The sequence below is a fragment of the Lycium ferocissimum genome, chromosome 4 (assembly GCF_029784015.1).
Source record: "Lycium ferocissimum isolate CSIRO_LF1 chromosome 4, AGI_CSIRO_Lferr_CH_V1, whole genome shotgun sequence".
NCBI classification, from domain to species: domain Eukaryota; kingdom Viridiplantae; phylum Streptophyta; class Magnoliopsida; order Solanales; family Solanaceae; genus Lycium; species Lycium ferocissimum.
In genome coordinates, this window is record NC_081345.1 from 35,950,119 (window position 1) to 35,976,318 (window position 26,200).

Here is a 26,200-nt window from a genome sequence, read left to right on the forward strand (position 1 = left end):
TGGGAGAGTCATTAGAGATAGCAGTGGAAACTGGATCATAGGCTTTACCAAAGGACTGCCAATTTCTTTTATTATTCATGCAGAACTAACAGTTTTAATGCAGGGATTGAAGCTAGCACATGAACAGAAGCTAATACCCCTTGAAGTGGAATGTGACTCAACTGAGGTACTAACTATCTTAGAGCAAGGCCATGACACTTATATGCTCCTTTGATTCTTGAATGCGGGTGCTTCCTAGAGATGATAAGAAAGTCGGTGGTAGGACATGACTACATGGAGCAGAACTCAGTAGTTGATGCACTGGCCAGGGAAGGAGCAAAGAAAAAGTTTTTTTGGAGAAAAGAAGACATTGGTAGTTCCACCCATGTATGCAGCAGCAAGTGTTCGGGCAGACATGAAGGGAACTACATATGCTAGATCCTTTTGTAATTTGGATGATCCAAATGTAATTGCTACTAACAGATATTCCCAGAATCTTTATCCGGAAATTTTTGTAAATGCTACAATGACTACTGTTATGGTTCGAGGGACCGCCCCGGATGAACCGCCCTTTTAATTATGAAATGAATCTTGACTTACCGAAAATTATACATATGTATGAACAAAACCACAAAATGGTGATATGAAAAAATGTGAAACACTAAACCATGCTCTAGGGAGCAGAATGGAAGATCTCAAGAAAGCATGTACAAATTTATTTTTGAGCTCAAAATAAATGACATGACAAACAATTAAACATCTTCGAGAATAGATGACTAATGAAAGTAAATTAACAGCGTTAGAAGTTAATAGGACACTGTATTCTGCAAGACTTGAAGATTTTTCAATTGTTGCTATGCAATTGCTTTGTGTATATTTGTTCCCTCATAATTTCATATGATTTTGGTTGTGGGGATCTAGTAGCTCAGTTGGTTGGCTACTTGAACTTTCACTTTGTTGGTGAGAGTTCGAATCTTATAATCCCTTCTCCCATTTCCTCTTCTCCTACCCCCTATGTAATTAAAAAAAAATGGTTTTTTTTTTTTTTTTTAATCTTTTTAACATTTTCCCATTTTGTTAAGAGAAAATATTCTATTGTTGCAAAATTAATCCTTTACTGAGATCAAGTTAATGCCACTAGACATTTTATGGAGCAAACATGACATTTTATGAGCAAACATCGTTTTTCTTCAAACTTGAGGGAGTCAGCAGTCATTATTCCAAACATCTGGACTTAAATTACCAAATATTTTCAGTGGGCTAGATGTCAAGTGGGCCTATATATGAGCCGAAACTGTTGGAGAAGCGTTAGGGTTTTTGAGTCTTCGCCAAGCAGCCGCATCAGAGAGCAGGATTTGAAACCCTAATCATGGTGAGATATATCTTCTTATTGAAATATGTGTGTCTTTCGAATTGCTTATGATGATTTTTTGTTGGTGTGCGGGCAGTCGTTGGTTGCAAATGAAGATTTTCAGCACATTCTTCGTGTACAAAACACGAATGTTGATGGGAAACAGAAGATCATGTTTGCAATGACATCAATCAAAGGTATCGGTCGTCGTTTTGCTAACATTGCCTGCAAGAAAGCCGATATCGACATGACCAAAAGGTTACTACACACTTTTTTTTTCTCCTTGTTTATCTCCCTATTAATCCTTTTTACCCCCATTTAGTTATATAATGGAGCTCTAATGTTGATCTCATAATTATTATTTTTTTTTGTGTATATTTCGGGAATGTATGTTTTTATTGGTTATTTTTGTCTGCAATGTTGGATTTATCTGCCACTTTACCCCAAATATTGGTTTTATATTTTCATTTTACGGAGTGCTTCCTCGCTAAAATAAAAATGAAAATGGATACTTACGGATTCTTTCCCCACTTGTGGGTATGTTGTTGGATACTTAGGGATTCTTTACCTTAATTGGATGTAATTTCCCAAATTGTGCGCCTTGCTGCTCTTTTTTTTTTTTTTTTTTTTGTTGTATTGAGAAATAACCAATTAAACTGTTAAGAAACCAGCATATGGTTCAGAGATTGAGATGGATGAAGGTAGCTGATTCTCTTTCTATTATGTATTTAGTGGAGGGGGAGGCATTCATCTATTACTCGTAAAGAGGAAAGAATGATAAAATGACCCCTTTGGCGGATGGATTCGCTTAGTTGTGATTATAGGCTGACACACATAATGCTGTCAAAGTATTTGGACTAAAGGTTAGCCTATGTGGACACATTAGGTTGTGGCTACTTTACTGTATTAAGAATAAGGATGCCAAGCGTCAGTGAGAGAGAACATGTTTCTTAGTAGAGAGTGGTAGAAATGAATTATTTTCGCATTTACAGAAGTATATTGGCTTAATCAGCCAGTATTTATGGTCTTCAGTCTGCACTGAAATTATACAGTATTTATCAATTCTAAGTGTCCTATACATGAAACTTCCGCACTGACCGTTCAAAACTTTTGTGCTGCACAAAATTTTCTGACTTTGATACTTTAGTTCTTGCAAAGTTATCTAAATTTCTTCTTTTACTCTTTTATCTAGGGCTGGTGAGCTTTCTGCTGCTGAAATTGATAGCTTGATGGTCATTGTGGCAAATCCTCGTCAATTCAAAATCCCTGATTGGTTTTTGAATAGGCAAAAGGATTATAAGGATGGTAAGTTTTCACAAGTTACATCTAATGCTCTGGACATGAAACTTAGGGATGATCTGGAACGTCTGAAGAAGATCAGGTTGGTCTTAGTTTTCTACTTTTGCTGTTAGCATATCATATGAAATTCTCAATTAACTACTTCAATACGAGTTATCAGAAAACCTTTCTTGTATGTGCTTGTCCTTTATCTCTCACTATCTCATGGCAGGAACCATCGCGGTTTACGTCACTACTGGGGTCTTCGTGTGCGTGGTCAGCATACAAAGACTACTGGTCGCCGAGGAAAGACTGTTGGTGTCTCCAAGAAGCGATAATTGCCTTCCCTGAGCCAATTTTGCATGTTTTATGCTATTTCATTTTGATATGCAACAAGAGATAGTTTGAATGGAACTTAGCTTTATGGTTTTGTTGAATGTATTGGATTTTGAGTTCTACAGAGCATCATTGCTTTGGAAGAATGTATTATTTGCACTTGTCCTTGTTGGTGACGAATGAAGTTCAATCTGCTACACCTTTTCATAATTTTTGTTTATGGATTTTTTCTTCTATCCGCTTGGCTATTTTGTGATCGAGTGTGTGCATTGTAGTTTGGGAAATTTTCAACTCATGTAGTACTTTAATTTATGTGGCGTGGTGATTCCTGTATGAGGAAAGTATAGAACTGTGATAAAGAAACGACAACATAAAAAGAACATTGCCAAAGTTGGCGGACGCGATCCATGCCAATTCTTCATGAGTGATTCGAGTTGGACCAAAGTGTGTTTGATTTGGAGAATTTTTCTTCTTTTGGGAAATGTTTTTAAAATATTATGAGCCGGGGGAAATGTTTTTTATATTTTCATGTTTGGTTGGTCAAAATGTTGGTGACCCTTGAAAAGTTAAAAAAACTGCAAACTACTTTTGGTGTTTCTGTAATACAAAAGGGGATCAGAATGAATTGCAAATGGTGGGTTGAAACTTACAGAAAAGCGGATCGGAATGAATTCCACATGGTGGGTCGAACTGTAAATGAACTAAAACGTCGGACCCCTATTTTAGTGGAGGAATTATACCATTAGTAACTAGCAATTCTTACTACGTGAAACTATATTGTGTGTGTAGGTATTCTGCAATATGTTTGATTATTCATTAAACAAAGTCTTCATTTTGTTTCTCATTTTAAAAGTAAAATTATCTTGCTTTTTTTAAGCCTTTCCTGCAAGTTATTGTGATGTATTTGAGGATGCATGATTAAAAACCACTAATTATTTTGTCAGGTTATCATTTTCTTCCTCGCCAACAAAACACTGGATATTAGTTTTATCAAAGAGCGAACTAGTCCCAAACTAATCCAATTTTGTCATTCTGGGAAACTAGTTATTGGCTCATTATTTTAACTTGCAAGAGAACTCACAGGAGGCTGAACGAACGTACAGACTTGACCATGACACAGTCATTGCAAGAGCTGCTTTCAAACCAATCAAAGGAATTATTGATTAATATGACATTTCAAACCAGCCAAAATGCAGGATCATTACATCATGTATAAACCAAGATAATGTACATTTAATTTACACCTTCAAATACGGAAGAAAAGAAAGGTCCACAAGCAAAAATAACTACAAAAGTAGACCAGCAGGAGATGCATTCATCTTAATACTTGACTACCATAAGATGCTCCAAGTAATTTAACATGAAGCTTGTAACATAAATATAAAAGCGTAGAAAGAACAATGTTAGACGAATAAAATTTAGGCTGCTGAAGAAATGCATTGGTAGTGAAGTTGACTGTCCTTTATTTGAAAAAGAATTTCCAAATCTCTCGATCTGTTAGCTCTTTCACTAAATGGGCACCATAAACACCTTCCTCGTCGACCACACTTCTCAAATGGCGTGCTGCACTGTTAAAGCTCACATAATTCCTTTTCGCAGCCAGATATATTACTCCATAGGGAGGCCTCAGACACTGATAGGTTACAGAAGGTGAAAACTGGTCACAGCTCTATCCAGTTAAATGAAAAAAATACAGGAAGCAGCACTTGCAAAATGAAAATTGCAGTACCCAATACTTTCTCATAAATAACAAGAAACATAGATGATGTGTAAAACTCAAATATAGGGGCGTGTTCGGTAAGAACACACCCATAAAGGCTAAAATACGGAGTGCAAACGGAAACTCATCAGCATGGTTAAAGAGTTAAAGTATACCTTTTTTATAAGCCCATATAGTTTCTTGAGGGAAGGCACCGAGTAGGGAAGTTCAGTCATTAAAATTACATCATAACCTTCGGCATTGTCTGCATCATTAGCTCTCTCCCATGCTCTGCTTCCGGAGAGCTTCCTAGATCTCCTAAAGGAAGACTCGAGCCCCAGTATGCTCCCCTCTTGGCTACTACAACCATCCATGAAATCCTCCTCTGACAAACTACGGCTCATTCCTGTTGGTACCTCAGATATATCATTCCTCACCACAGATAAGACTGTGTGGAGTTCCTCCCACTCCCCAGCATAGAAGTGAACCACTGGAGCAAGAATCTGTCTTGAAGGAGTCAAAGGACTCTCAGGTTGGCGGGTCTGCCTATCACGGGCCTGCTCAAGGTTTGCTAAAACATTAGGGATTGTAGTGCATCTTATAGTTTCTGCACTGAGGTCTTGAAAATGAACTGTTGAAGCTCCCTGCAAGAGTTTATATTACATCAATTTATTGAAGTAACTTGAAAGAAACAGTCCTATGGAGCTATACCCATCAAAGTTCACTACAATTGGACTTCAGCTACCATGTTCATACTCCTATAAATTTGCAACTCCGTCATTGGATTCACACACTTGCGAGTTGTGACATGAGTCGAATTTTCGACTTAATGGCTACCTCCTTCATTATTTAAGTCCCCCTAAGTGATGACAGTTGCAATATATTCTCAAAGAATGCAAACTGTCGACCTGCACCATTCAGGATCTTGAAACTAATTTATTGATTAAAAAACAGGAACCTAAGAGGTTTTTAAGATTTCTATGTCTTGGTCCTTGCACAAAACCAGTTGTTTCCATTGCAGGTCGAGTAGGTTCTTCATGTTCACAAGACACCCATTCAAAACTGTGCAATCTAGTGTTCATTGCTTGGGGAGAACTTGTCACTAAATATAAAGTCTGGCAAGATCCAAAAAGGTGCTCCATTTAACTGGGGTAAATCTATTTTGGCCAGGATATACTTCTGAGAAAAACTGAAATTTCGAGCCTCTTAAATTCTTCCTTGAAAACCATAGATGATAGCTTTAGTTATCTACAAGTTGGGTTTGCAAATTTGTGTGGTCATGATAAAAAGTTAAAAATGCATAAGTTTAGATTATCAAAGCTCGATGCTCCAGGAATCATACAGTAGACAAAATGTAACACATAAAATTAAAATAGGATGGTTGAAGAAAAATGCTATTGGGTGTTACGCTGTGAAAAATTACCTACCAAAGTGAAAGGTAAGTTCTATAAAATGGTTGTTGAAAGGTAAGTTCTATTCATGGTTGTTGTCCCACAAAATTGGACGGTTGAAATGGAAAAGTACTATCGGGTGTTACGTTGTAGAATAATACCTACCAAAGTGAAAGATAAGTTCTATAAGATGGTAGTTAGGTCAATAATATTATGTGGGATAACTTTTCTCTAAGGTCCATTATATCTATGAGATGGATGTCACAAAAATGTAAATGTTAAGATGGATGTGCAGTCATAACTAATTATTCAAGAATAGAAAAAAACACATTCTGCAGAAAGTGCAAGTAGCACATGTAGAGAATAAAATGTGAGAAGATCGCTTGAATTGGCCTAGTCCTACAAGACCTTCAAATGCACTGGCATATAGGTGTGTAAGTGCAACCATGATGGTTGAAAGGCGTTAAAAGGGAACGAAACAGACCTAAAATCATAAATGAGAAAGTTGTCTCAAAAGACCTAAAGTCTCTTAAAGTCCTAGATAGAATACAATCGGAAAAAAATGCATATAGGCGGGAGAAGAGTTAGCCATTTGGTTTGCTTAAATTAGGTCCATTAATTGCTATGAGTCTTTTAATCTTGTTAAAGATTTGTATCTGATTAGAAACATGGAATTTGTGGTGTCAAGAGAACCAAAATTATTGACTATTAGAATGAAACGAGGGCACAAATGGAGTATAGTGGATAGTGAAAAATCTCATAGCCGACTCCAACTAGCTTGAGATTGAGACTTACAATGTGCTAGTTTACAATGTGCTAGTATTTGAATGTACAGCCAAATTTCGCCGAAGAAAGGAATAAGAAGAAAGATCTCGTGATACTGACAAACTTGGGATTAAATGACTTCTATTGAGTTCTGAAGAAACTTGGTTCGAAGCGATGAGCATAGTTCGGTGATGATTAGTGACAAATATAAAATCAAGACACGACTTCTCAGAATTAACTGATTTATCTCCAGCAGTGGACACTCTTTGTGTGCCCAGATTCAGTTTTAGAAATACTACAGACTTTACACCAATGAAATTCAAACTTAAAATTCAAAATTAAATTTGTCATAGATTTCTGGAAAGACTACATTAAAGCCGTTACCTTCAAACAAGCAAAAATTCCAGGAAGCCCATAACTGCAACCAAGCTGAAAGGAAAAAGTCCATGAAAGAAAACAGAATTAACTTCCACAAAGAGCAGAATATTGCGAATACAATTTGGTAAGGCTACTTCAACTCCTATAGCTATGAGAGATGATGATAGACTGAATGACAAGCAAAGCTGCAATTTAAGCAAATGCTAAAGGCACAAACATGTCATTTAAGCATCAAATCACCAAGAAATGTATCACAAGATCAAAGATAAAGATTTCAAGCAACGCTAAGAGCCTGTTTGGATGGGCTTATTTTAAGCAGCTTATAAGCTGTTTGCAAACAGCTTATAAGCTAAAAAAAAATAAGTTGGGGTAGCCCAACTTATTTTTTTTGGCTTATAAGTTGTTTGCAGCTTATAAGCTGCTTTAGATAAGCTAAGTCAAACGGGCCCAATTATTTTTTTAGCTTATTTTAAGCACAAAATGATTTTAAGCTGGCCAGCCAAATACTCAAAAAAGCTGAAAACAGCTTATAAGCAACTTATAAGCCAATCCAAACGGGCCTAATAACAGTACCAAAATATATGCGGGCTAAGACCCTATTCAGTGCCAGCATTACCACCACTAACCAACAACAATCACAAGTTATTTATGGAAAAGTTTCAAGAACCTTATGCATGGCAAGACACATTGTGGGTGGCTATGTGCAGTATATCACGTGCATAAATCTTTTGATGAAATAAGCTACAATTCAAAAGGCACCAACTGATGATGCATCTTAAGGGCCTTATTATCTTAGATGCAAATAGTTATTTTTCCAAAAATACTTAGGCTAAGGTCCATTGGCACAAAAAGGATGCTCCTGAACCAAGCTTTATGATATTCTGCTTGCTGTCAGCCTATGCCATCATCAAGGTCCTCTAAGCTAATTTAAAACGATTATACCAAGTTCCAAAAGATCCATATTTGCAGTGTCCATTTCGACACAAGTTTTGCGCTGCAGTTAAATTGGCGGTGTCCAAAAGGAATCATAAAGATAATTTGCTTCTAACCTCTAACACATGTTTCTTAGGATCTGTTGATACCAAGTCCAAAATTGTGCTACTAAACAGGTATTATATTTGTCACATACTTCTTTGCTTAGCAAAAAAGCTACCAGGTGTTTGAACAGATCATTATAGAAATTTGTGTGTAGATTGATGTAGATTCTTCAAAATATGCATGTTAATTCATTGTTATCTAACAATAGTGAAGATGAGGTAAATAAATGGCTGAATGCATGTAAATCACACCGAATGATTTCAAATGAAGTACCTCAAGCACCCTTTTGCCTCTTAAACTCAGCTGTCCATCCCGAATCTCATGCTTGAGAACATTAACAAGATCAATTGAGCTGTCCCAAGATTTAAGATGTCCTGTAGTGCAACAGATCGACTTAGGAGTTAAAACTGATTATTCAATGCCCTTTTACAATATCTAAAACCAAAACCTGTTAAGAATTATTTATTACATTTGGCCTAAGCAGAAACCAGCAAAGTGTACCTACCATCTGACTTTGAGGATATTGTTTCTGAACCAGTAAATCCAATTATATCAGCGACACTGACTCTACCCTGCATAATATAGAAACAAGCACATTCAAGTTAATTATTAAAATCTTTTAGCAGCTGAACACTTGGATAAAAGAGAATTTACGCATATCCATTTAAGCTCAGGATAGTTCAATAGCGCATGCATGATTTTCAAGTGAAAGCACAAATCCGACTGTAAAACTATACTCTCTCAATTTCAAGAGAGATGGCCCATTTTGTGAGATGAGGGTCAAATTGACTACATTTGGGATTCTTGGACTCATGCCAGAGAGAGATGACAGTCCAACAAATTTATAGGGCTCACGAGGGGGTTATTCACTAGGATTTACGATTCAAAAGGAACCTTCATGATTGGGAAATGGAAGAGTTTCACAATTTGATAGAGCTTTTGTATGGGCTAAACACGCCAAACAACTTATCGGATGTCTGAAGGTGGTGGGAGAGTGGTGACGGCTTATTCACTGTTAGCTCTTTTTATAAGAGGTTGCTAATGAGGGAGGAAGGGACTTTCTCCCCGACTCCATTTGGAATACCTAGAGCACCAAGGATTGTTTGCTTCTTTATATCTGAGAAAGAAGAGAATCACCTATGTCAGTTGGTGTTTCATATGTAAAAGTGCGGGCCAAAGTGTAGATCATCTTTTGTTGCATTGTAAGATGGCAAGCCGGTTATGGAGGGTGGTCCTCAATTTGTTTAGGATACAATGGGTTATGCCGGGTACGGTGAAGGAGGCCTTGCAAAGTTGGACTCATAGAAGGGGGAAGAAAAGCCCGAGAGCATGGTGTGTTGCCCCCCTTAGCAATCATGTGGGTCATTTGGAAAGAGAGGAATAGAAGGGCTTTTGAAGGGGTGGAACTTGATTTTGTAAAGATGCAGAGTAGTGCCCTGTCCCTAGTTTCTTTTTGGTGTACTTACGAGGTCCCAATTTGTATAGAGAATTGGACCTCTTTTGTTGAGAACAATATTTTGGTGTAGGTTCTCTTCTTCTAGTATATGGCTTGTAATATGGGGTTCCCACCAATTGTTAATAAAATTATTTAACTTATCAAAAAAAAAAAAAAAAAATTTATACCAAAATTTTGCAAAAAAAAAAAAAAAAAAAAAAAACTTTCAGAAAACAGGTACCAATGACTTCTCAAAGGAAGATAACAATTTTCAGAACTAGAAATATCGGTCCTAGGTTATTTCCTGCCATGTCACTATGTCAGCCACCTCCTCGAAGACTAAGTAGAGCTCCCGGAATTCAAATAAGGAAAGAGCTATGAGTAGCCACGCATTCCCAAGACTTAGGACCAGCTACTTCACTTGAAACAATTTGTATCAATAGCAAAATAAGTGAATTATTTGTACCTTGAAGAAATCAATTCCTTGCAAATCTACAGTCTCGCCAGCATATTTGTAGGGATGAGCAGCCTGCTCAAATTAATGCAGATGTGAGACTCAAGAAAACTGAAAAACAAAGGGAACTTCTTGAAACCAGCTAAAAAAGGTATACCTTTGATGGAACTATCTCTACAGCGGGTGTGGGAAGATGAACATCTTTGTCGGATATGACTGACACGTGACATCCTCGGTCTTGAGATATGAAACCAGGCAAGCATTGAGCAAGAAGTGCTCGTGTACGCACCATATCCTATACTCAGGTATATCAAGCTTGCTGAAGAGAGAACTGTAAATGGCACGATCAAAATAAATAAAAGTTCTAAATTTAGAATCTTTTTTTTTTTTTTTTCCAACTAAGAGCATTCAATTTGGATTTGCTGGCCTATGGTAGAATTCCTCCTGAATCCATGCATGGATGACACGGTGTAAAGTGAAACTAGTACATTGTATCATAAATCTTCTATAGGACTCCGTACAACCATAGGGATGTTTGTATTTTTTTCAGGGAATTTTTTAGACAGTAGTACTTACCTTAAAAAGAAATAACAGAGTCTTAATGTGAAAGATGAAAAGAAAATGAGTTTTTGTCTCTGCTAAGGGTACTAGACAGTATTTTTTTTGAAATTGGTAACTGTCTAAGGATACTAGACAATATTATAAAATCAAGGTAAAAGAAACCTTGGTCTGTTGATGATTTAAAACATTTACAACAACATACCCAGTGTAATCCCAAAAGTGGGGTCTGGGGAGGGTAGGATGTACCCAGACCCAGGGGCGTAGGCATGTTGAGCTGGCAGCAGTGTCGGATGACACTGCTTGGCCAAAAAATATGTTCACTTATATATATAAATCATCTGCAAACTGAAATATTTGCGACATATATGTAGAATGACACCCCTTGTCACAAAGTATAGCGTTGGCGCGATGGTAAAAGGCATCGTTTTTGCATTGAGGTTGGTGGTTCAAATCCACTGCCACAAAAACTTTTTAAATTTTAGAGCTTTATTCCGAAAAACTACTGAAGCCCAGGTTTTGATCCTTTGACTCCTTCCCTAAATACTAAAAAGGACTAGAACCAAGCAAAGCAACAACTAAACAGTTAAGCTTCTGCAAAACACATTGTAATCCTACTCTTCATCTAAAAAGTAGTAACTAAGATGTATTTAGTAATATTCTTAATGAGTCTATTATAGAAATGTTTCAAAAATGAAAACTCGTACAGGAGAGTTGTTGCATAGCACTTTAATTATGGTTATCTAAATTCTGATGCCGTTATCGTGCTTTATTCATTTATTCACTTCTTTAAATATCGACACCGCTTACGAAATATCCTGTGGCGGCAGAACTTACCCCTACCTTTGTGGGGTAGACAGCTTGTTTCCAATAGACCTTCCGCACAACAACGCATGATTTAAAACTTTTCTATTTAAAACTTTTAACTAGAAAAAATGGTATTCGTGTTTATAAACTTGACCGTAGGAATTGAGATCCACGTATAGTTTCATATGAATGCAATAGTATGGATTTCAAATTATACTTAAATCGAAGGATTACAAATAAGTTTAAATTTATTGAGGAAATGCTTAGAGATTAACAATGATAGTTGCAATTCATTTTAATTATACCTGCAAAGCAAAATTTGTCCGTACTGATGTATTGTTCTATCAGAAATATCAATTCCGAATTCATTGTAATAAAAAGAGAAAAAAGACGACTGAGGTGTAAAGGACAAAGGGCAACGACAAAATTTCTGACAAACAAATCCTTAAGTTTCCAACTACTAGATGTAAAAATAAGCAACAACTGGAAGAACATAACAAGTCCAAAATCAAATCCAAAAAGAAAAAGGTTTGGATCCTTTTCTTCTCTTTCTTCTTTTGAAAAGGTTAGGTGATATCATTCTTATTTCTTCCTTTCTAATTGCACAATGCAAGATAACACAAAATTTATAAATACAGATCCTTAATTTTCAAACACTAAGAGGTAAAAACAAGCAACAACTGGAAGAACATAACAAGTTCAAAGTCAAAACCAAAGAAGTGTGAGTCTTTCTTTTTTCTTCCTCATACTTGCACAATGCAAGATTACACAATTATACTATTCACCTCCAATGACACTGAATTCCTATGTGAAAACCCAAATGAAATCACGAAATTATACTACTCCTAAACTTATCGTTTAAAGCCAATTTAGGGGAAACTATTATCATCAGATCCTTAATTTTCCAGCACTTGGATGTAAATTTGACTTTACTTTTTTGTTTCCGAAGTAACTCTCATCAACTAGCACTAGTTTGAGGTGAACTAGCACTAGTTTGATGTCAACCTTTAGGAGTAATTCATCAAATTGGTTAAATCTAAAATAATAAGCAACAACGGGAAGAACACGACAAGTTCAAAGTCAAATCAAAAGAGGTGTTGATCCTTTTATTCTCTTTCTTTTTTTGAAAAGGTAAGGTAATATTATCCTTTTTTCTTCCTTTCTAATTGCACAATGCTAGATAAGACACAATCTCTACAAATAGACCCTTAATTTTCCAACACTAAGAGGTAAAAACAAGCAACAATTAGAAGAACATAACAAGTTCAAAGTCAAAACCAAAAAAAATCAAGTCTTTTTTTTCTAATAACTTCACAACACACGCCCACAAAAGTTAGAGGTAAGGTCTGCGTACATCCTACCCTCCTCAGACCCCACTTTGTGGGATTACTCTGGGTATGTTTTTGTTCTTGTTGTAACTTCACAACACAATGCAAGATTACAAAACAATAATATTAATCTCCAATGACACTGAATTTCTATGAAAATCCAAATGAAATCAGCAAATTATAAAGCATCAATACATGGTGTGTATCAAAGAACCGACAAATGGACCCATTTCATTCCAATACTACTATTAATATAATTTACCGTTTAAGGCCAAATTATGGGAAACTATAATCATCAAATAAATTCCTAAATTTCATTTCATTTCCAGCAAATTGAAGCACTACAAAACCAAGAAAAGCAAGAAACACAAGACCCAAAATTCAAAACAAAATCAAAATCAAAATCAAGTAACAAAAAAGTAATGCTAGTTAAAGAAACATACCACAGTAAAGAAAGAGCAACTAATTCAACAATGATCTGAAAGAAATAAAATCTGAATTTGACTGCTTAGGCAAAGACCCTTTTTTATGGGGATATCAAAGATCACAGCACTGTTAAAATATTACCTAAATGAAGAAAAAAACAAGGAAATAACAGGGAATATACCAATTTCTCAAGTCAAAATAGGGAAAAAAAAATAGTGAAAGTAAAAGAAGCTTCGATTTTCCAGAGTGAAGAGTCAGTGAAAATAAATATTACCAATTTAACCTTTGTTGATATCACTATTACGAATGTGACCTGGTCGGTTCTAATTTGACAAAATGATTAGTTAGTATATATATGTGAAAAGGAAACAAGTTGCGTCTCTTCATGCACAACGAGGCACCGTTTAATTCAGCCGGGTGATAAATACCGAAAAAACCGAAAAACCGCAACCGAACCGAAACTTCAACAAACCGAACCGAACCGAACTAGTTTGGTTCGGTGTTTTCGCCCATCGTCAAAAAACCGAAACCGAAATAGCCGAACCGAAGTTTCATAAAAAACCGAACCGAAAAAACCGAACGCGACCGAAATTTAATACATTACCCAAAAAATTAAAATAGGACCTAATTAGGTTTAAAAAAAAAAAACCCAATTGTAATAAGTCTTCTTTGCATTTGTATCCCTAATTTTCTTTAACGAAAAAATCAAATATCCTTAACAAAGAAAAGGTAACTAAGATGTCTCTTAGATTAATATATGTCCTTTATGTGTTTTCTTAATTATTCTTACGGTATGTATATATAACATCTAGTAATCTTATGTCATGATTATAGTATTTTGTTCTTGTGTATCCGTTTGTTTGATTTTGATTTCAATTTATCGCTTTATGTTTTATTGCTTTTGAGAATATGAATTAGTGTATGGAATCGCTTCTAATATTATATTAAAAAAACCGAATTGAAAAAACCGAAACCGAACCGAACCGAACTTTAAAAAACCGAAACCGAAAGAACCGAACAGAACTAGTTTGGTTCGGTGTTTGGTGTCCACCTTCAAAAAACGAACCCGAAATAGCAAACCGAAGTTTGATAAAACCGAACCGAAAAACCGAACGCCCACCCCTAGTTTCAACCACGTGTGCCACTAATTTTTATAGTAATTTTTTTGCCATTTTAATCAAAAGATTTAATTTAATTATATATATATTGACAAAGCAAATATGTTTACCTCTAATTTAATCAGCTATAACATGTCACTTATCATCTTTTAAAGATTATAATTATAATCATAAATAAATGCTTCTAATTTAAGAAATTTTATGTTTCCTATTGTAAATAAATTTATAAGTGATTGGACAGTGCAAAATTTATCTTGACACTTTCTTTCAATGTACGTAACAAGAAGATATCCCAAATATTATGAATCATGGAGTAGTAGACTTTTTAAAATATTGTCGTCTAAACTTTTTTGTTGTATCAATATTGGCTTTAGCTCCTTCTCGTGTGGTGAAGAGTGAAGACCATTTTCGATTGCTCGTTATGTTCTTCATTCTTAATGTTCTGTTACTGTTATTTCTCGTATTTTAATCTTGCCCTCATGTTAAATTTTTGAAGTTATTCGCCTTGCATTTTCTAATCCTCTGGTTGAACCTTCTAAAATTTGATCAGAATTAATTTTGCGGGGAAACCACGTAAAATTGCCCCTTAAAATTAAAATAATTAGTCGTACGTGCCCCCGTACCAAGTAATTATTGAAGTTACCCATGAAACACAAACATATTACCCGAGTGCACCCACCCTTTTTTTGATCGAAGCAAACAATTGGGGAAACCACAGAAATTGCCCCTTAAAATTAAAATAATTAGTCGTACGTGCCCCCGTACCAAGTAATTATTGAAGTTACCCATGAAACACAAACATATTACCCGAGTGCACCTACCCTTTTTTTGATCGAAGCAAACAATTGGGGAAACCACAGAAATTGCCCCTTAAAATTAAAATAATTAGTCGTACGTGCCCCCGTACCAAGTAATTATTGAAGTTACCCATGAAACACAAACATATTACCCGAGTGCACCCACCCTTTTTTTGATCGAAGCAAACAATTGGGGAAACCACAGAAATTGCCCCTTAAAATTAAAATAATTACCCGTATGTGCCCCCATACCGAGTAATTGTTGAAGTTACCCATGAGGTACAAACATATTACCGAGTGCCCCCACCTTCTTTTTGACCGGAGCAAACAATTTGTTTGGCGTCACTCTTTACTTTTCCTTTTTAGCCTTCGTTTCTTTTCCTTTTTTGTGTTTTTTAGTTCTGTCTTCTTTTTTTATTTTCTCTTTTTCTAGTTTTGTTTTTGTTTTCTTTTAATATAAAATTTTAGAAAAAAATTAAATAATTAGACCACAACAAGAAGTAATTAAGATAAATGCTAAAGTTATTAATTTATTTATTAATAAAAAAATATATTCTTATGAATTTTTTTCTTTTGAAAATAAAATAAAACTTGTATTTAATTTTGACTTTATTTTTTGTATTTTTTTTTTTTTTGTAAAAATTAACATATACTTAATTGATATAAAAATTAAGCTTAAACTCAATTTGTTATATTTTTTTATAACTTTTTTTTTCTCTTGAAGGAATGAATTTGTCCTTATGAAACTCGATCAATATATAATATATATCATGTGAGTATAAAGGATCAGAGGTTTTCTTTTTTAAGGATTGAATCAGTTTATTATGAAATGCTATCAGCATATGATATATACCATGTGGGTATCATAAAGCACTAATGAGTTTTTTTAAGGACCTATGATACCCTATCAGTATACAATATATACTATGCAGGTATCATAGAGGATTGAGAAATATTTTTAAATTTTTAAGAAATGAACTAGTCTCTATGATACCATGTCAGTATATGATGTATAACATGTGGCATCATAGATGGCTGAGCTATTTTTTTAAGAAATAAATTAGTCCTCTATGATATCTTGTGAATATATGATATATCATGTGGGACACTCATCCATGATACCCTGTCAGTATATGATATATACCATATATGTATCGTAGAGGACAGAATTGTATTTTTCTTAAAAAAAAAAAGATGGACCATTCCTCTAGATACCGTGTCCGTATATAATATATATCATCTCAGTATATTTTTATACCCTGATGGTATCACGGAGGACTATTGAAGAGTGTTTGAAGGACTACAGCAGTCCTGCATGATACCATCTCAATATATTTTTATACCATGATGGTATCATGGAGGACTCTTGATAAGTGTTTCATTGAAGGACTGCAGCAGTCTTGCATGAGACCATCTCGAGATTTTTTAATACCATGACGATATCATGGAGGACTGGGGACTATTTAATTCAAGGACTTCAGCAGTTCTTCATGATACCATCATGGTATATATTATGCGCGTCATTTATTCATGATACATGTTAGTATGTGATAATATACCGTGTGGATATCATAGATGATTGAGTTGTGTTTTTATTAAAGGAATAAACCAATCCTCTATGATACCCTCTCGCATATATGATATACCATGTGGGCATCATAAAGGACCGATTAGTATTTTTTTGAAGGAATGAATTAATCTCCTATGATACCAGGCCAGAATATGATATATACCATATGGGTATCATAGATGATTGAGTTGTGTTTTTGTTGAAGGGATGAATCAGTTCTCTATGATATTTTGTCTGTATATGATATATATCTGGTTGGTATCATAGGACTGAGTGCTTTTCTCGAAGGAATGGACCACAAGTCATGTATGATACCCTCTTAGTATATGATATATGCCATGTGGGTATCATAATATATTGTAACAGTATACTTCAACAATTACAGATTTGATATACTATATGCTAGAATAAATTATTTTTTGAGATATAAAAAATTAAAAAATAGAAAAGATAGTATATCAGTTATCCTTTTCATTGAAAAAGATAAAGGAGGCAAAAGGTTTGTAGAATTAGATTATGAAAAAAATAAAATAAAAATTCGAAAAAAATGAAATTAGAAAAGGAAAAAGAATGAAAATCACCTGAAATTTAAAAAGAAAAACAAATAAAAATTGCAAAAAGGTGAATGAAATTAGATTATGAAGATAAAAAAGAAAATAAAAAGAAATTAAAAAAGGAACAAGAAATAAAGAAATAAAAAAAAAAATAGAAAACAAAATGAAAAGAAGCAAGTTAGAATTAAATATGAAATTAGATTATGGTGAAAAAGAAAATGAAAGGAATTCTTTAGCTTGTATTTCACACTCTAATACAACCTCATATAAACCGTGGGTCGTGGACCTTAAGTGCAATGATATTATGTGAAAAGTAAAGACATAAAAAAGAATATCATTAAGATGCGTATCCATATTATTACACTACCCTATTTATAGTTATATTCTACCTAATTCATTAAAATATTTTTCTACTTGAGACACTATATATATATATATTAATAATATTGTAAAATTAATATTTTATTTTTATATGTAATGTAAGGATCTTTTTGTATAAAGAATAAACCCTTGTGATTTTAAAACATGTCTACTTTAATTAACGTTTAAATAAAATGATGTCAATCGTCAAACTAAACATTCCTTTTCGACTAGTAAAGTTGCTCGCGCTTCGCGCGGTCATAGTAGACCGCAGTGAATTTACGAACTATTCTAATGATTTAAGGAATACTAAAGGGTTGATTTCTCAGTTGGTTACTCAACTAATAATTACTATTATCTTAGAAAGTCACCTTTCTTCTTGATTATAATTTCCTTCAACAAAGAAAGTGACTTTTTGAGTATGAGATAATACCTATTAGTTGAGTAATCATCTGAAAAATCAACTCGAGTATTAATAGATCGATGAATAGGTAAAATTAAAATTAAAATTTATAAGTATCATCTTACAACACTAATTACCATATAAATTAAAATAATTAGATTATTATTTTTAGTTGTACACTTGAGAAGATACAATTTTAATTTATATAAATGAACATAAACTTTTTCATTAACAACAATAAGCTATCCATAGGCAACAAAATTGGAGTTGATATTTTGAGGAACACCAGCAAGAAACTTTTCTAGCTCCTCAACATTTCTCACAGCCAAATCAAGAGCAACCTGGAAAAAGATGCACAAGACTAAATCATTTAGATGTAATCATTCATAAATAAGGAAATGATCATTTATGACATATCTAAATTGAGATACTCATTTACATAGGAATATACCTTACTTTGGCATTTAAACTGAATTAATTTATTAAAAAAAAATGTGGATGCAACATGCCAGTGGGATCAAGGTTGGTCAAGTTTTGACAAAAATTATTCAGGAGAGAAGTAATTTAATATTCTTGAACTCCGCTCTCTCAAATTGCCATCCATGAAAATTTTTCATTATTGCTTTTACATCATAACCAAAGTGCATAATTCCCTATATTGATTATTAATGTCGAAAACTGATACACAGATAATAAAAAGGAAGTGCCAAAAAGACTAAACAATGTTTAAATAATTAGATCTCTTGAAATCAAATGTAAATAAATATTCACAGGGTACATGACTTAGTAGTCCAAAAAATGGAGTTCAACAGTTAGAATAAGTTCAAGCCATTTGCAATCTCTTTTTTTTTTTTTTTGTTGGCTACAAGCTAGTTCTTTTTCATCCTCCATAATGATATGAACCGACAAAAAGGAGCTACTAAATTGTACCACACGATTCAGAATCATCGAAGGGGTTGCTCAATCCTAAAATCTGTATATGTCAATGTTGTTGATCTAGAAATGCAGCCTGTCAGTTTTTCTCACTTTTACCTTAGATTAGAGGCCACTTTCATAAAGTTTTGGACCCCTTTTACTTTTACCTTCAATTAAATTACATTGAGAAGCTTTCTTTTTTGCAACTAATAGGCAGAACAGGAAAGGCCACTGAAACTTGTTTAACAACTACAGAATTATGTTTAGCAGCAAAAGCTAACCTTTAAAGTGATAGGTGAAGAAATGAATTGATGATGACTCTCTTGCGAATGCATTTTCTAAATCTTCAGCCATAGACATCCACCGTTTAAAGCTAAACATCATTTTCTTACCACTCAAAGTCTCAAACTTATAACTATTCACCCGATACCTGAGTTTAAATAAGAAAAATACAATAATGAACATTAAAGGTTGGAGATTATGATTCTAAGCTATAGAGAGGTGTCACATCACCTTATCTATGCCTAGCTTTATATTATATATATATATATATTTTTTTTTTTCCTTTTAATTGAACCACCCTACTCCTATCCCTGCTAACTCTGACAGCCAATTCCACTATTAAACAACCGCCGATCTGATCAGTGACCCGAGTAGCAGCAAATGGACTCTAGTGAAGAAAAGCGAACCCGAATTCCATTCAAGGAAAGGCCCGATTGGGCCGATGTAAAGCCCGTTCCGCAAGACGACGGGCCCTGCCCGGTTGTTCCCATAGCCTACACGGAAGACTTCTCGGAAACAATGGACTATTTCAGGGCAATTTACTTAGCCAATGAGCGGTCTCCACGTGCCCTTCAGCTTACTGCTGAAGCTATTCAGTTAAACCCTGGAAATTACACTGTAAGTCTCTGTAACTACGTTTCCTATTCTTTTTGTTTTTGGTAATGTAGTATTTTGGGAATTTAGGTGGGATTATTTTGGTACTATATAATTGGAATTGTCGTGTAAAAAAATGGTAACTTTGCACCTTAGGTTGTAGAGTTTGAATTCGAAATTAAATGTTATTTAAGCTTGTGAGATAATTGGCCTGGATTCATAGGCTGTAGGAAGCTTTAAAACCATAACATTTCATATGGGTTTAAACCAGGATTTAGGATTTCTAGAACATGGGTGCACTACTAAAGAAGGAGAAAAAAAAAATGGATTCAGTGGGAATTGATCGTTCTTCCTCTTGGTAAATAACTTAGCTTTCAATCAAGTGCACCATTAAGCCTTTTTGTAGCATGGGTGGTCGCAAGTAATATTAGATCAGTTCTAGAAAATATGTACATAAATACTTAGTTTTGCGAAAAGACCATGGGTTCACGTGCACCATAAATTGTATAGTAAATTCGTCCCTGAGTCTAGCTATACCTTTTTCTTTCACACATACATACTATATTTGGACACACTAAGTGAGACACATGTATATGGGGTTCGAGCCAGGAGCTGTGGGTTATGCAGAACTCACAGTGGATCTGCTACTGATTTAAACTCCTATATGTCACCTGTGTGTGTTTAACTGTGAAGCTTGATTTGGATAAACCCTTAGCTTGTTTTGTTGTCTTGGGTGAGGCATGGGGGTCGGAGGAGGGCTAGGATGTTGTTTTGTAGACTATATTGTACTACAGAGTTGTTAGTTAATGGTTAAGTTTTCATGTTTAGGTATGGCAATTCAGGCGAGTTGTGCTGGAGGCATTGGGTGTTGATTTACTTGAAGAATTGAAGTTTGTTGATCGCATTGCTGGAGAGAACACAAAAAATTATCAAATATGGTAAGTCGAAAATTCCATACAGGTCCCTGCTAAAGTAAAGGCGATGGAAAGTAAATATTTTGTTGACAAGTGACTTATATCACGGATCCGAGGTTAATAGATATAACATGGAGAAACTGCTTTAAGCTGATGGGATAAGATAGTAGGTGAGCTTTCAACAAACAGATACACCCTCATAACATATAAAGCAAAAAACGGATATGCAGAGACACTTGATGACTGATTTAGAATGTCCATCATGTGCTAGAGGGAGGGAAACCATGAATTACTCGTGAATTGGTCATTTTTACTTAGTGCCGTGGAGGTCCATTCTCTTTAGAAATGAAAATTAATGGCTCTAGCACAAGAACTAACGGGCTTCATTGGGCTGTGAGACAAGGTGATACATGCACCTCTTCAGCTGTTCAATGAGATGTGCATGTTTCAAAGAAATTGCAGAACTTTATGAAACATACCTGATTTATATTTTTGTAATAATAATACAACACAGCAACATACCCAGTGAAATCCGAGAAAGCGGGGAAAAGAAACGCGCCAGGTAGGGGTTGAACCTACGACTTTCTGCTGACAAAACATTATTCTTGTAATGATAATGTTCTTAATAAATAATCAATGGAGAAATATCACTTTCTAAACTTTGTTTCAGTGAAGTGGAAGTGTTTTCCCACAGTAATTTTCAGCATGATAGTCCGAAATATGTAGATAACAATTGGAAGTAGGACAGCTCATTGACAAGGGAAATCTTGGTTCAAAGATTATTTAACTCACTTATCTTGCAGTGGATATCAGGTTCTTGAATGATGTATATACCCTTGAGTTAGTACACTGCGTTGGCATCACTCGAAACATTACTGATATTGATTATGATAAATGTGTGGGCTCTTTTGGTGAGTGTTAAAATTCACAGCTGGGTCCTAGCTATACCATTTTTGACAGGTTTTTGGATGAGTTGGCATGAATAATTATGATGTAGGATTTTTGTTCAACAAGCCATCTTCCTTTTCCACTAGGGACATATAATTTATGCCAAACTTCGTGAAATTTTTCTTGCTCTGTATCTGTAGTTTATGTTAATCGAGAGAAAAGGTTTTAAGGGTGTAAAATGTCATAAAGTAGATTGTTCCACATATATCCCTTACTGACATTAAGGTTCTAACAAGGTGTTACGGTCCTTCAAAAATGATAATCCTTTGTTTGTATTTCTTGGCTATGCGTGATTTTGACTTGGGGAAACTAGAATTTGTGTTATTAGTCTCAACAAAAATGTGTGCCATTTAATATTATGCATATACGAGTTTCCCCTTTCTCCTTCCCATCATCCATGTTCAATTGTTTTTTCTGTGTGTCTGTTTAGAATGAGCCCGTTTGGCGCAGCTAGTTCAAAAGTATCTGATAAGCACGAAATTGTTTTATTAATAAGATATTATGTGTTTGGGTTGAAATGTTGAATTTGATAGTAAGCAGGTTCGTTAAGAAAGTGTTGGATAAACACTTCTTTGTTAAAAAGATTAGAATCTCCTTGAAGTTATTTACAAAAAAAAAAAAAGTACCTTTACAAGGAGAATGACATATAACTGAAATGGACTGGAGAGGGAGCTGAAGGGGCTTGTTTTGAAAAGAGTATTTCAGAATTACAAAAGATATTAGGGATCAAACGATAAAAAATTGGTAATCAAAAGTGCTTATAAGCTGAAAAATCACAAGTTGAGAGTGACTGACGTATGATTTTTGGTCGACTTTGGTATATAAGCACTTGCAGATAATCCAAAAAGTGCTTATAAAAGCTGAGTTGACCGGATTATGAGAGTACCCAAACACCCTCAGTATCCAATAAAGACACATATAAAGTGACAGTTTCTTCTTGTTCCATTGTGCTCGGATGAAATGAGCATGATCTTTGGCAACCTTGGATGCTAAAGCTGAACATGCTCTAAGCTACCATGCTTGGCTTGGCCTTGACTTATTACTCTGGCTCTTAATATGGTTTGGCCCTTTCAGCCAACCAAGGCTCATATTTTTTCCCTTTTCAATGCTAAATCTTTAGTTTGACTTTGGCCGTTTTTCAAAAAAAAATGTTCTGGGTTAATTTGTGAAAATAACATTCTCCCATGTTAATTGTCTTTTACTATTTTGAATTGTCCCACGTGTTTTCACTTTTGTTACATAATTTCTTGCAACCTAGTGTACACTTGCATGTTGTCCATGACTCAATATTTGCTAGGAGTGTCTAGCCTATTTAGAGATTTGTATGACTTTCTTTTGCCCTTTTCAGTATCTATCTGCAGATTATAGTTGACTCCATTATTTCCTTCACAGAAAAGGGAAGTTTTTCCTCCACAAGTTATTCTTGATCTGTTGAATTCTTTATTTGTATCTAATTGTAAATATGTGCACAATGGTCGAAGTTCTTCATTATAGAAATTTACAGGCATCATAGACGGTGGCTTGCTGAGAAGCTGGGAGCTGATGCTGTGACAAATGAGCTAGAATTCACCAAGAAAATATTCTCTCAGGATGCAAAGAATTATCATGCTTGGTCCCATCGACAGGTTGTCTTTCTATCCCTTTCCTTTCTGTTGGGGGACAAAAAAGAAATGCCATTACCTGTTTGGGAAAAGCTCTTTTGCATGATTGTATTTCATTTTACTAAAATCATGTTTTAGATTATTCAAGTTCATGGAATTGAGCCAGATCCTGGATAGAATTGACAAAAAACTAATGCCAGTGGACTAGTATTTGCTTCTTTATCTCATTATGTAAAAACCAGAACACTGATTTTTTTACTATTTATGCAGTGGGTCCTTCAATCTCTTGGCTTGCATGAGTGTATTTCATGTTACTAAAATCATGTTTTAGATTATTCAATTTCATGGAATTGAGCCAGATCCTGGATAGAATTGACAAAAAACTAATGCCAGTGGACTAGTATTTGCTTCTTTATCTCATTAGCAAACCAGAACACTGATTTTTTTACTATTTATGCAGTGGGTCCTTCAAGCTCTCGGCGGATGGGAAGATGAGCTTGCCTATTGCCAACAACTCCTTGAAGATGATATTTACAACAATTCTGCTTGGAATCAGGTCATTATTGAACCTTTTTTTCCAAATGAGAAGAAATAATCCTTTTGATAGTAAAGGAAATTGGAGAGAGGGACAAGATGTCCTCAGCTGACAGAATCAAGTGGTATAAACAAAGAGATTTTCAAACAAGAAGCGTCTCCCAATCCCGTAGGAGGTTTATTTAATAATGTGACAGAAAATGATTAAGATGACAAGGAATCTGGATGCGGAGTTCCGTGCTGAATCTGGATAGCACAGAACGGAGTTCCGTAAAACTTTAATCCTTGTAAACCCCCACAAGCCAAATATTGCAAATAACCTCCTTCAAGTTCATATGCTAAAGGACATTGCTTAAACAAGTGTGCGTGAGACTCATTACCATGTTTGCTTAATATACAACAGCTAGGAGAAATTCACAACAAGCTCAATATATCTATTTGGATTGTGATGGCGGTAGTGATGCTTCTGTTTGACTGTATTCACTCTCATTTTAGTCTTGAGCAACAATTAGCTGCAAAAGTTTCATTCTTTTTTTCTGTTAATTATTTTAAATCTACTAAATGATATCAGCATTCACTGATACTTTCAAGGAGCCTATGAACATTGTTTTATGTTTACTGCTTTAAAAAGTTAAAAGGGTAAAATCCTTTGTGAAGTTAGTGTAGCTCCTGACTTGACTTTGTTTCTTGTAGAGATACTTTGTCGTGACACGATCACCTCTACTAGGGGGCCTAGCGGCAATGAGGGAATCGGAAGTGAATTACACAGTTCAAGCCATCAGAGCTAGTCCAGAGAATGAAAGTCCTTGGAGGTATCTTCGTGGTCTTCACAAGAATGATACACAATCTCTAGTTGAGGATTCTCAAGTAGCATCAGTAATTTTGGAAGTCTTAACCTCCAACAATAGTCACGTGCATGCTCTGAGCTTGTTGTTGGATCTTCTGTGTCATGGTTTTGAACCAAGCCAAGAATTGAAAAGTGCAGTAGATGTTCTTACTCCACAGTCATGCTCACCAGATTTAGCATTAACGAAGAGAGTTTGTTCCATCTTGGAACTTGCTGATCCAATGAGAGTAAAATATTGGAATTGGCGCAAAAGCACTGTTCCTGTTCAGTCAGCTACATGTCAGAATGCAGATAGGTTGGCTGATTTATGTGCAAGAATGAGTGACTTGTAAGAATATTGCAATGGTGTTGTTCGAATATACATATTGCAATTATCGAAATTCATTGAAGGTGTCCCTTAATTCAGGCACATATGCTGGGAAATAACTTCATGACACGAAGAACTGGAAAAACTGTGCCCCGAAAATTTCTTATTGCCTGATATTTGTCAACTTCAGGCAATGACTTTTTGTACTGCCTTTAGGTTTGGGCCCTGATGTATTTTGTAAGTTTGGATGCAGGGATATTGATACTATGGCGAGTTAAATATATATTCTGGAGGAAGGCTGGTGACATGTACAATTTACAATTTCTTTACATGTCGAGTTAGATAATGAAGCATATATTAATGTGACATAGAATTGTATTCTCCATCTTTATCAAAAGGAATTATATGAAAATCTGAAGCCGGAATAGCCGGGAAAATATGCTAAATGCGATGCCATTATAAAAAATCTAAAGCCTGAAAAGATGAATACAACTCATTGCACTTCAAAGTCATTCTGTATGTCTGGATGCAAATTGAAACAGCTAATGATGAAGGCTGGAAATAAATTATTTGTCAGCCTATTAAGGGGACATTCTTAGAGAAGAATAATATTACTGTACATTCTTAGAGAAGAATAATATTCAACCTTCATAATAGGTGTTCCAACTAGTTTGCATTCACGTAGTTATTAGTCTGTGATTCCCGAGCAACAAGTACGTTGAGTTCCCAATGAAGAATTTAAGTTTTCTCACGCATTCTTACGAGAGAAAAGTCTTTGGAAAATTCAATTCTCCTTCAAACTTTATAAAACTTCAAAACCGGGATAAGGTATTTGTAGTGGTGGGGATTCACTATTTCAATTTATCAAATACCAAATCAACAATTACGTTTTTTAAATTTATAAAATCAAACCAAACCAAACCAATAAAATTTGGCTTTTTAAATGAAGAATTTAAGTTTCTCACGACATTCTTAGTTCTAAGATTAGCTATTAATAAGTCGCGAATTTGGGGAGAAATTTAAAGGAATTTGGCATCGAAAATATTGTCTTTGGAAAATTCAATTCTCCTTCGAAATACTAAGTTATGCTTAATAAAGCTTCAAAACCATGATAAAGATAAGCTATGTATTTTTTGTAGTGGCGGGGATACATTGAATAGATTGGAGTCATTTGACATATTCTGGACGCAATAAAGCTATTTTGAAGATTAAAGTTTGGATTGGATCAATTTA

General features: G+C 34.8%; 3 protein-coding genes and 1 long non-coding RNA gene across 4 annotated transcripts; 2 read left to right on the top strand and 2 right to left on the bottom strand.

Annotated features, from left to right (window-relative positions):
* The first annotated feature begins 1,376 nt into the window (after positions 1-1,376).
* On the top strand, positions 1,377-3,143 carry LOC132053993 (small ribosomal subunit protein uS13z/uS13y/uS13x-like). Its single transcript, XM_059446081.1, has 3 exons — positions 1,377-1,588; positions 2,523-2,711; positions 2,841-3,143. Exons 1-3 carry the CDS (start codon positions 1,377-1,379, stop codon positions 2,944-2,946), a joined length of 507 nt encoding a protein of 168 aa, XP_059302064.1. The 3' UTR covers positions 2,947-3,143.
* A 948-nt stretch (positions 3,144-4,091) lies between these two features.
* LOC132052607 (uncharacterized) lies at positions 4,092-13,542 on the bottom strand. Its single transcript, XM_059444221.1, has 8 exons — positions 13,496-13,542; positions 10,262-10,434; positions 10,117-10,179; positions 8,721-8,787; positions 8,489-8,589; positions 7,184-7,228; positions 4,820-5,287; positions 4,092-4,577 (listed from the first exon to the last, which is right to left on the bottom strand). The coding sequence occupies exons 2-8, from the start codon at positions 10,394-10,396 to the stop codon at positions 4,407-4,409; spliced, it is 1,050 nt and encodes a 349-aa protein (XP_059300204.1). The 5' UTR covers positions 10,397-10,434; positions 13,496-13,542; the 3' UTR covers positions 4,092-4,406.
* Positions 13,543-18,158: 4,616 nt separating this feature from the next.
* LOC132054656 (uncharacterized) lies at positions 18,159-19,372 on the bottom strand. Its single transcript, XR_009414339.1, has 2 exons — positions 19,222-19,372; positions 18,159-18,366 (listed from the first exon to the last, which is right to left on the bottom strand). It is a non-coding gene; the product is annotated as an uncharacterized LOC132054656 (long non-coding RNA).
* A 112-nt stretch (positions 19,373-19,484) lies between these two features.
* LOC132052608 (protein farnesyltransferase/geranylgeranyltransferase type-1 subunit alpha) lies at positions 19,485-25,263 on the top strand. The gene is made up of 5 exons (XM_059444222.1): positions 19,485-19,840; positions 20,645-20,754; positions 23,183-23,303; positions 23,740-23,835; positions 24,507-25,263. The coding sequence occupies exons 1-5, from the start codon at positions 19,604-19,606 to the stop codon at positions 24,990-24,992; spliced, it is 1,050 nt and encodes a 349-aa protein (XP_059300205.1). The 5' UTR covers positions 19,485-19,603; the 3' UTR covers positions 24,993-25,263.
* Positions 25,264-26,200: the final 937 nt, after the last annotated feature.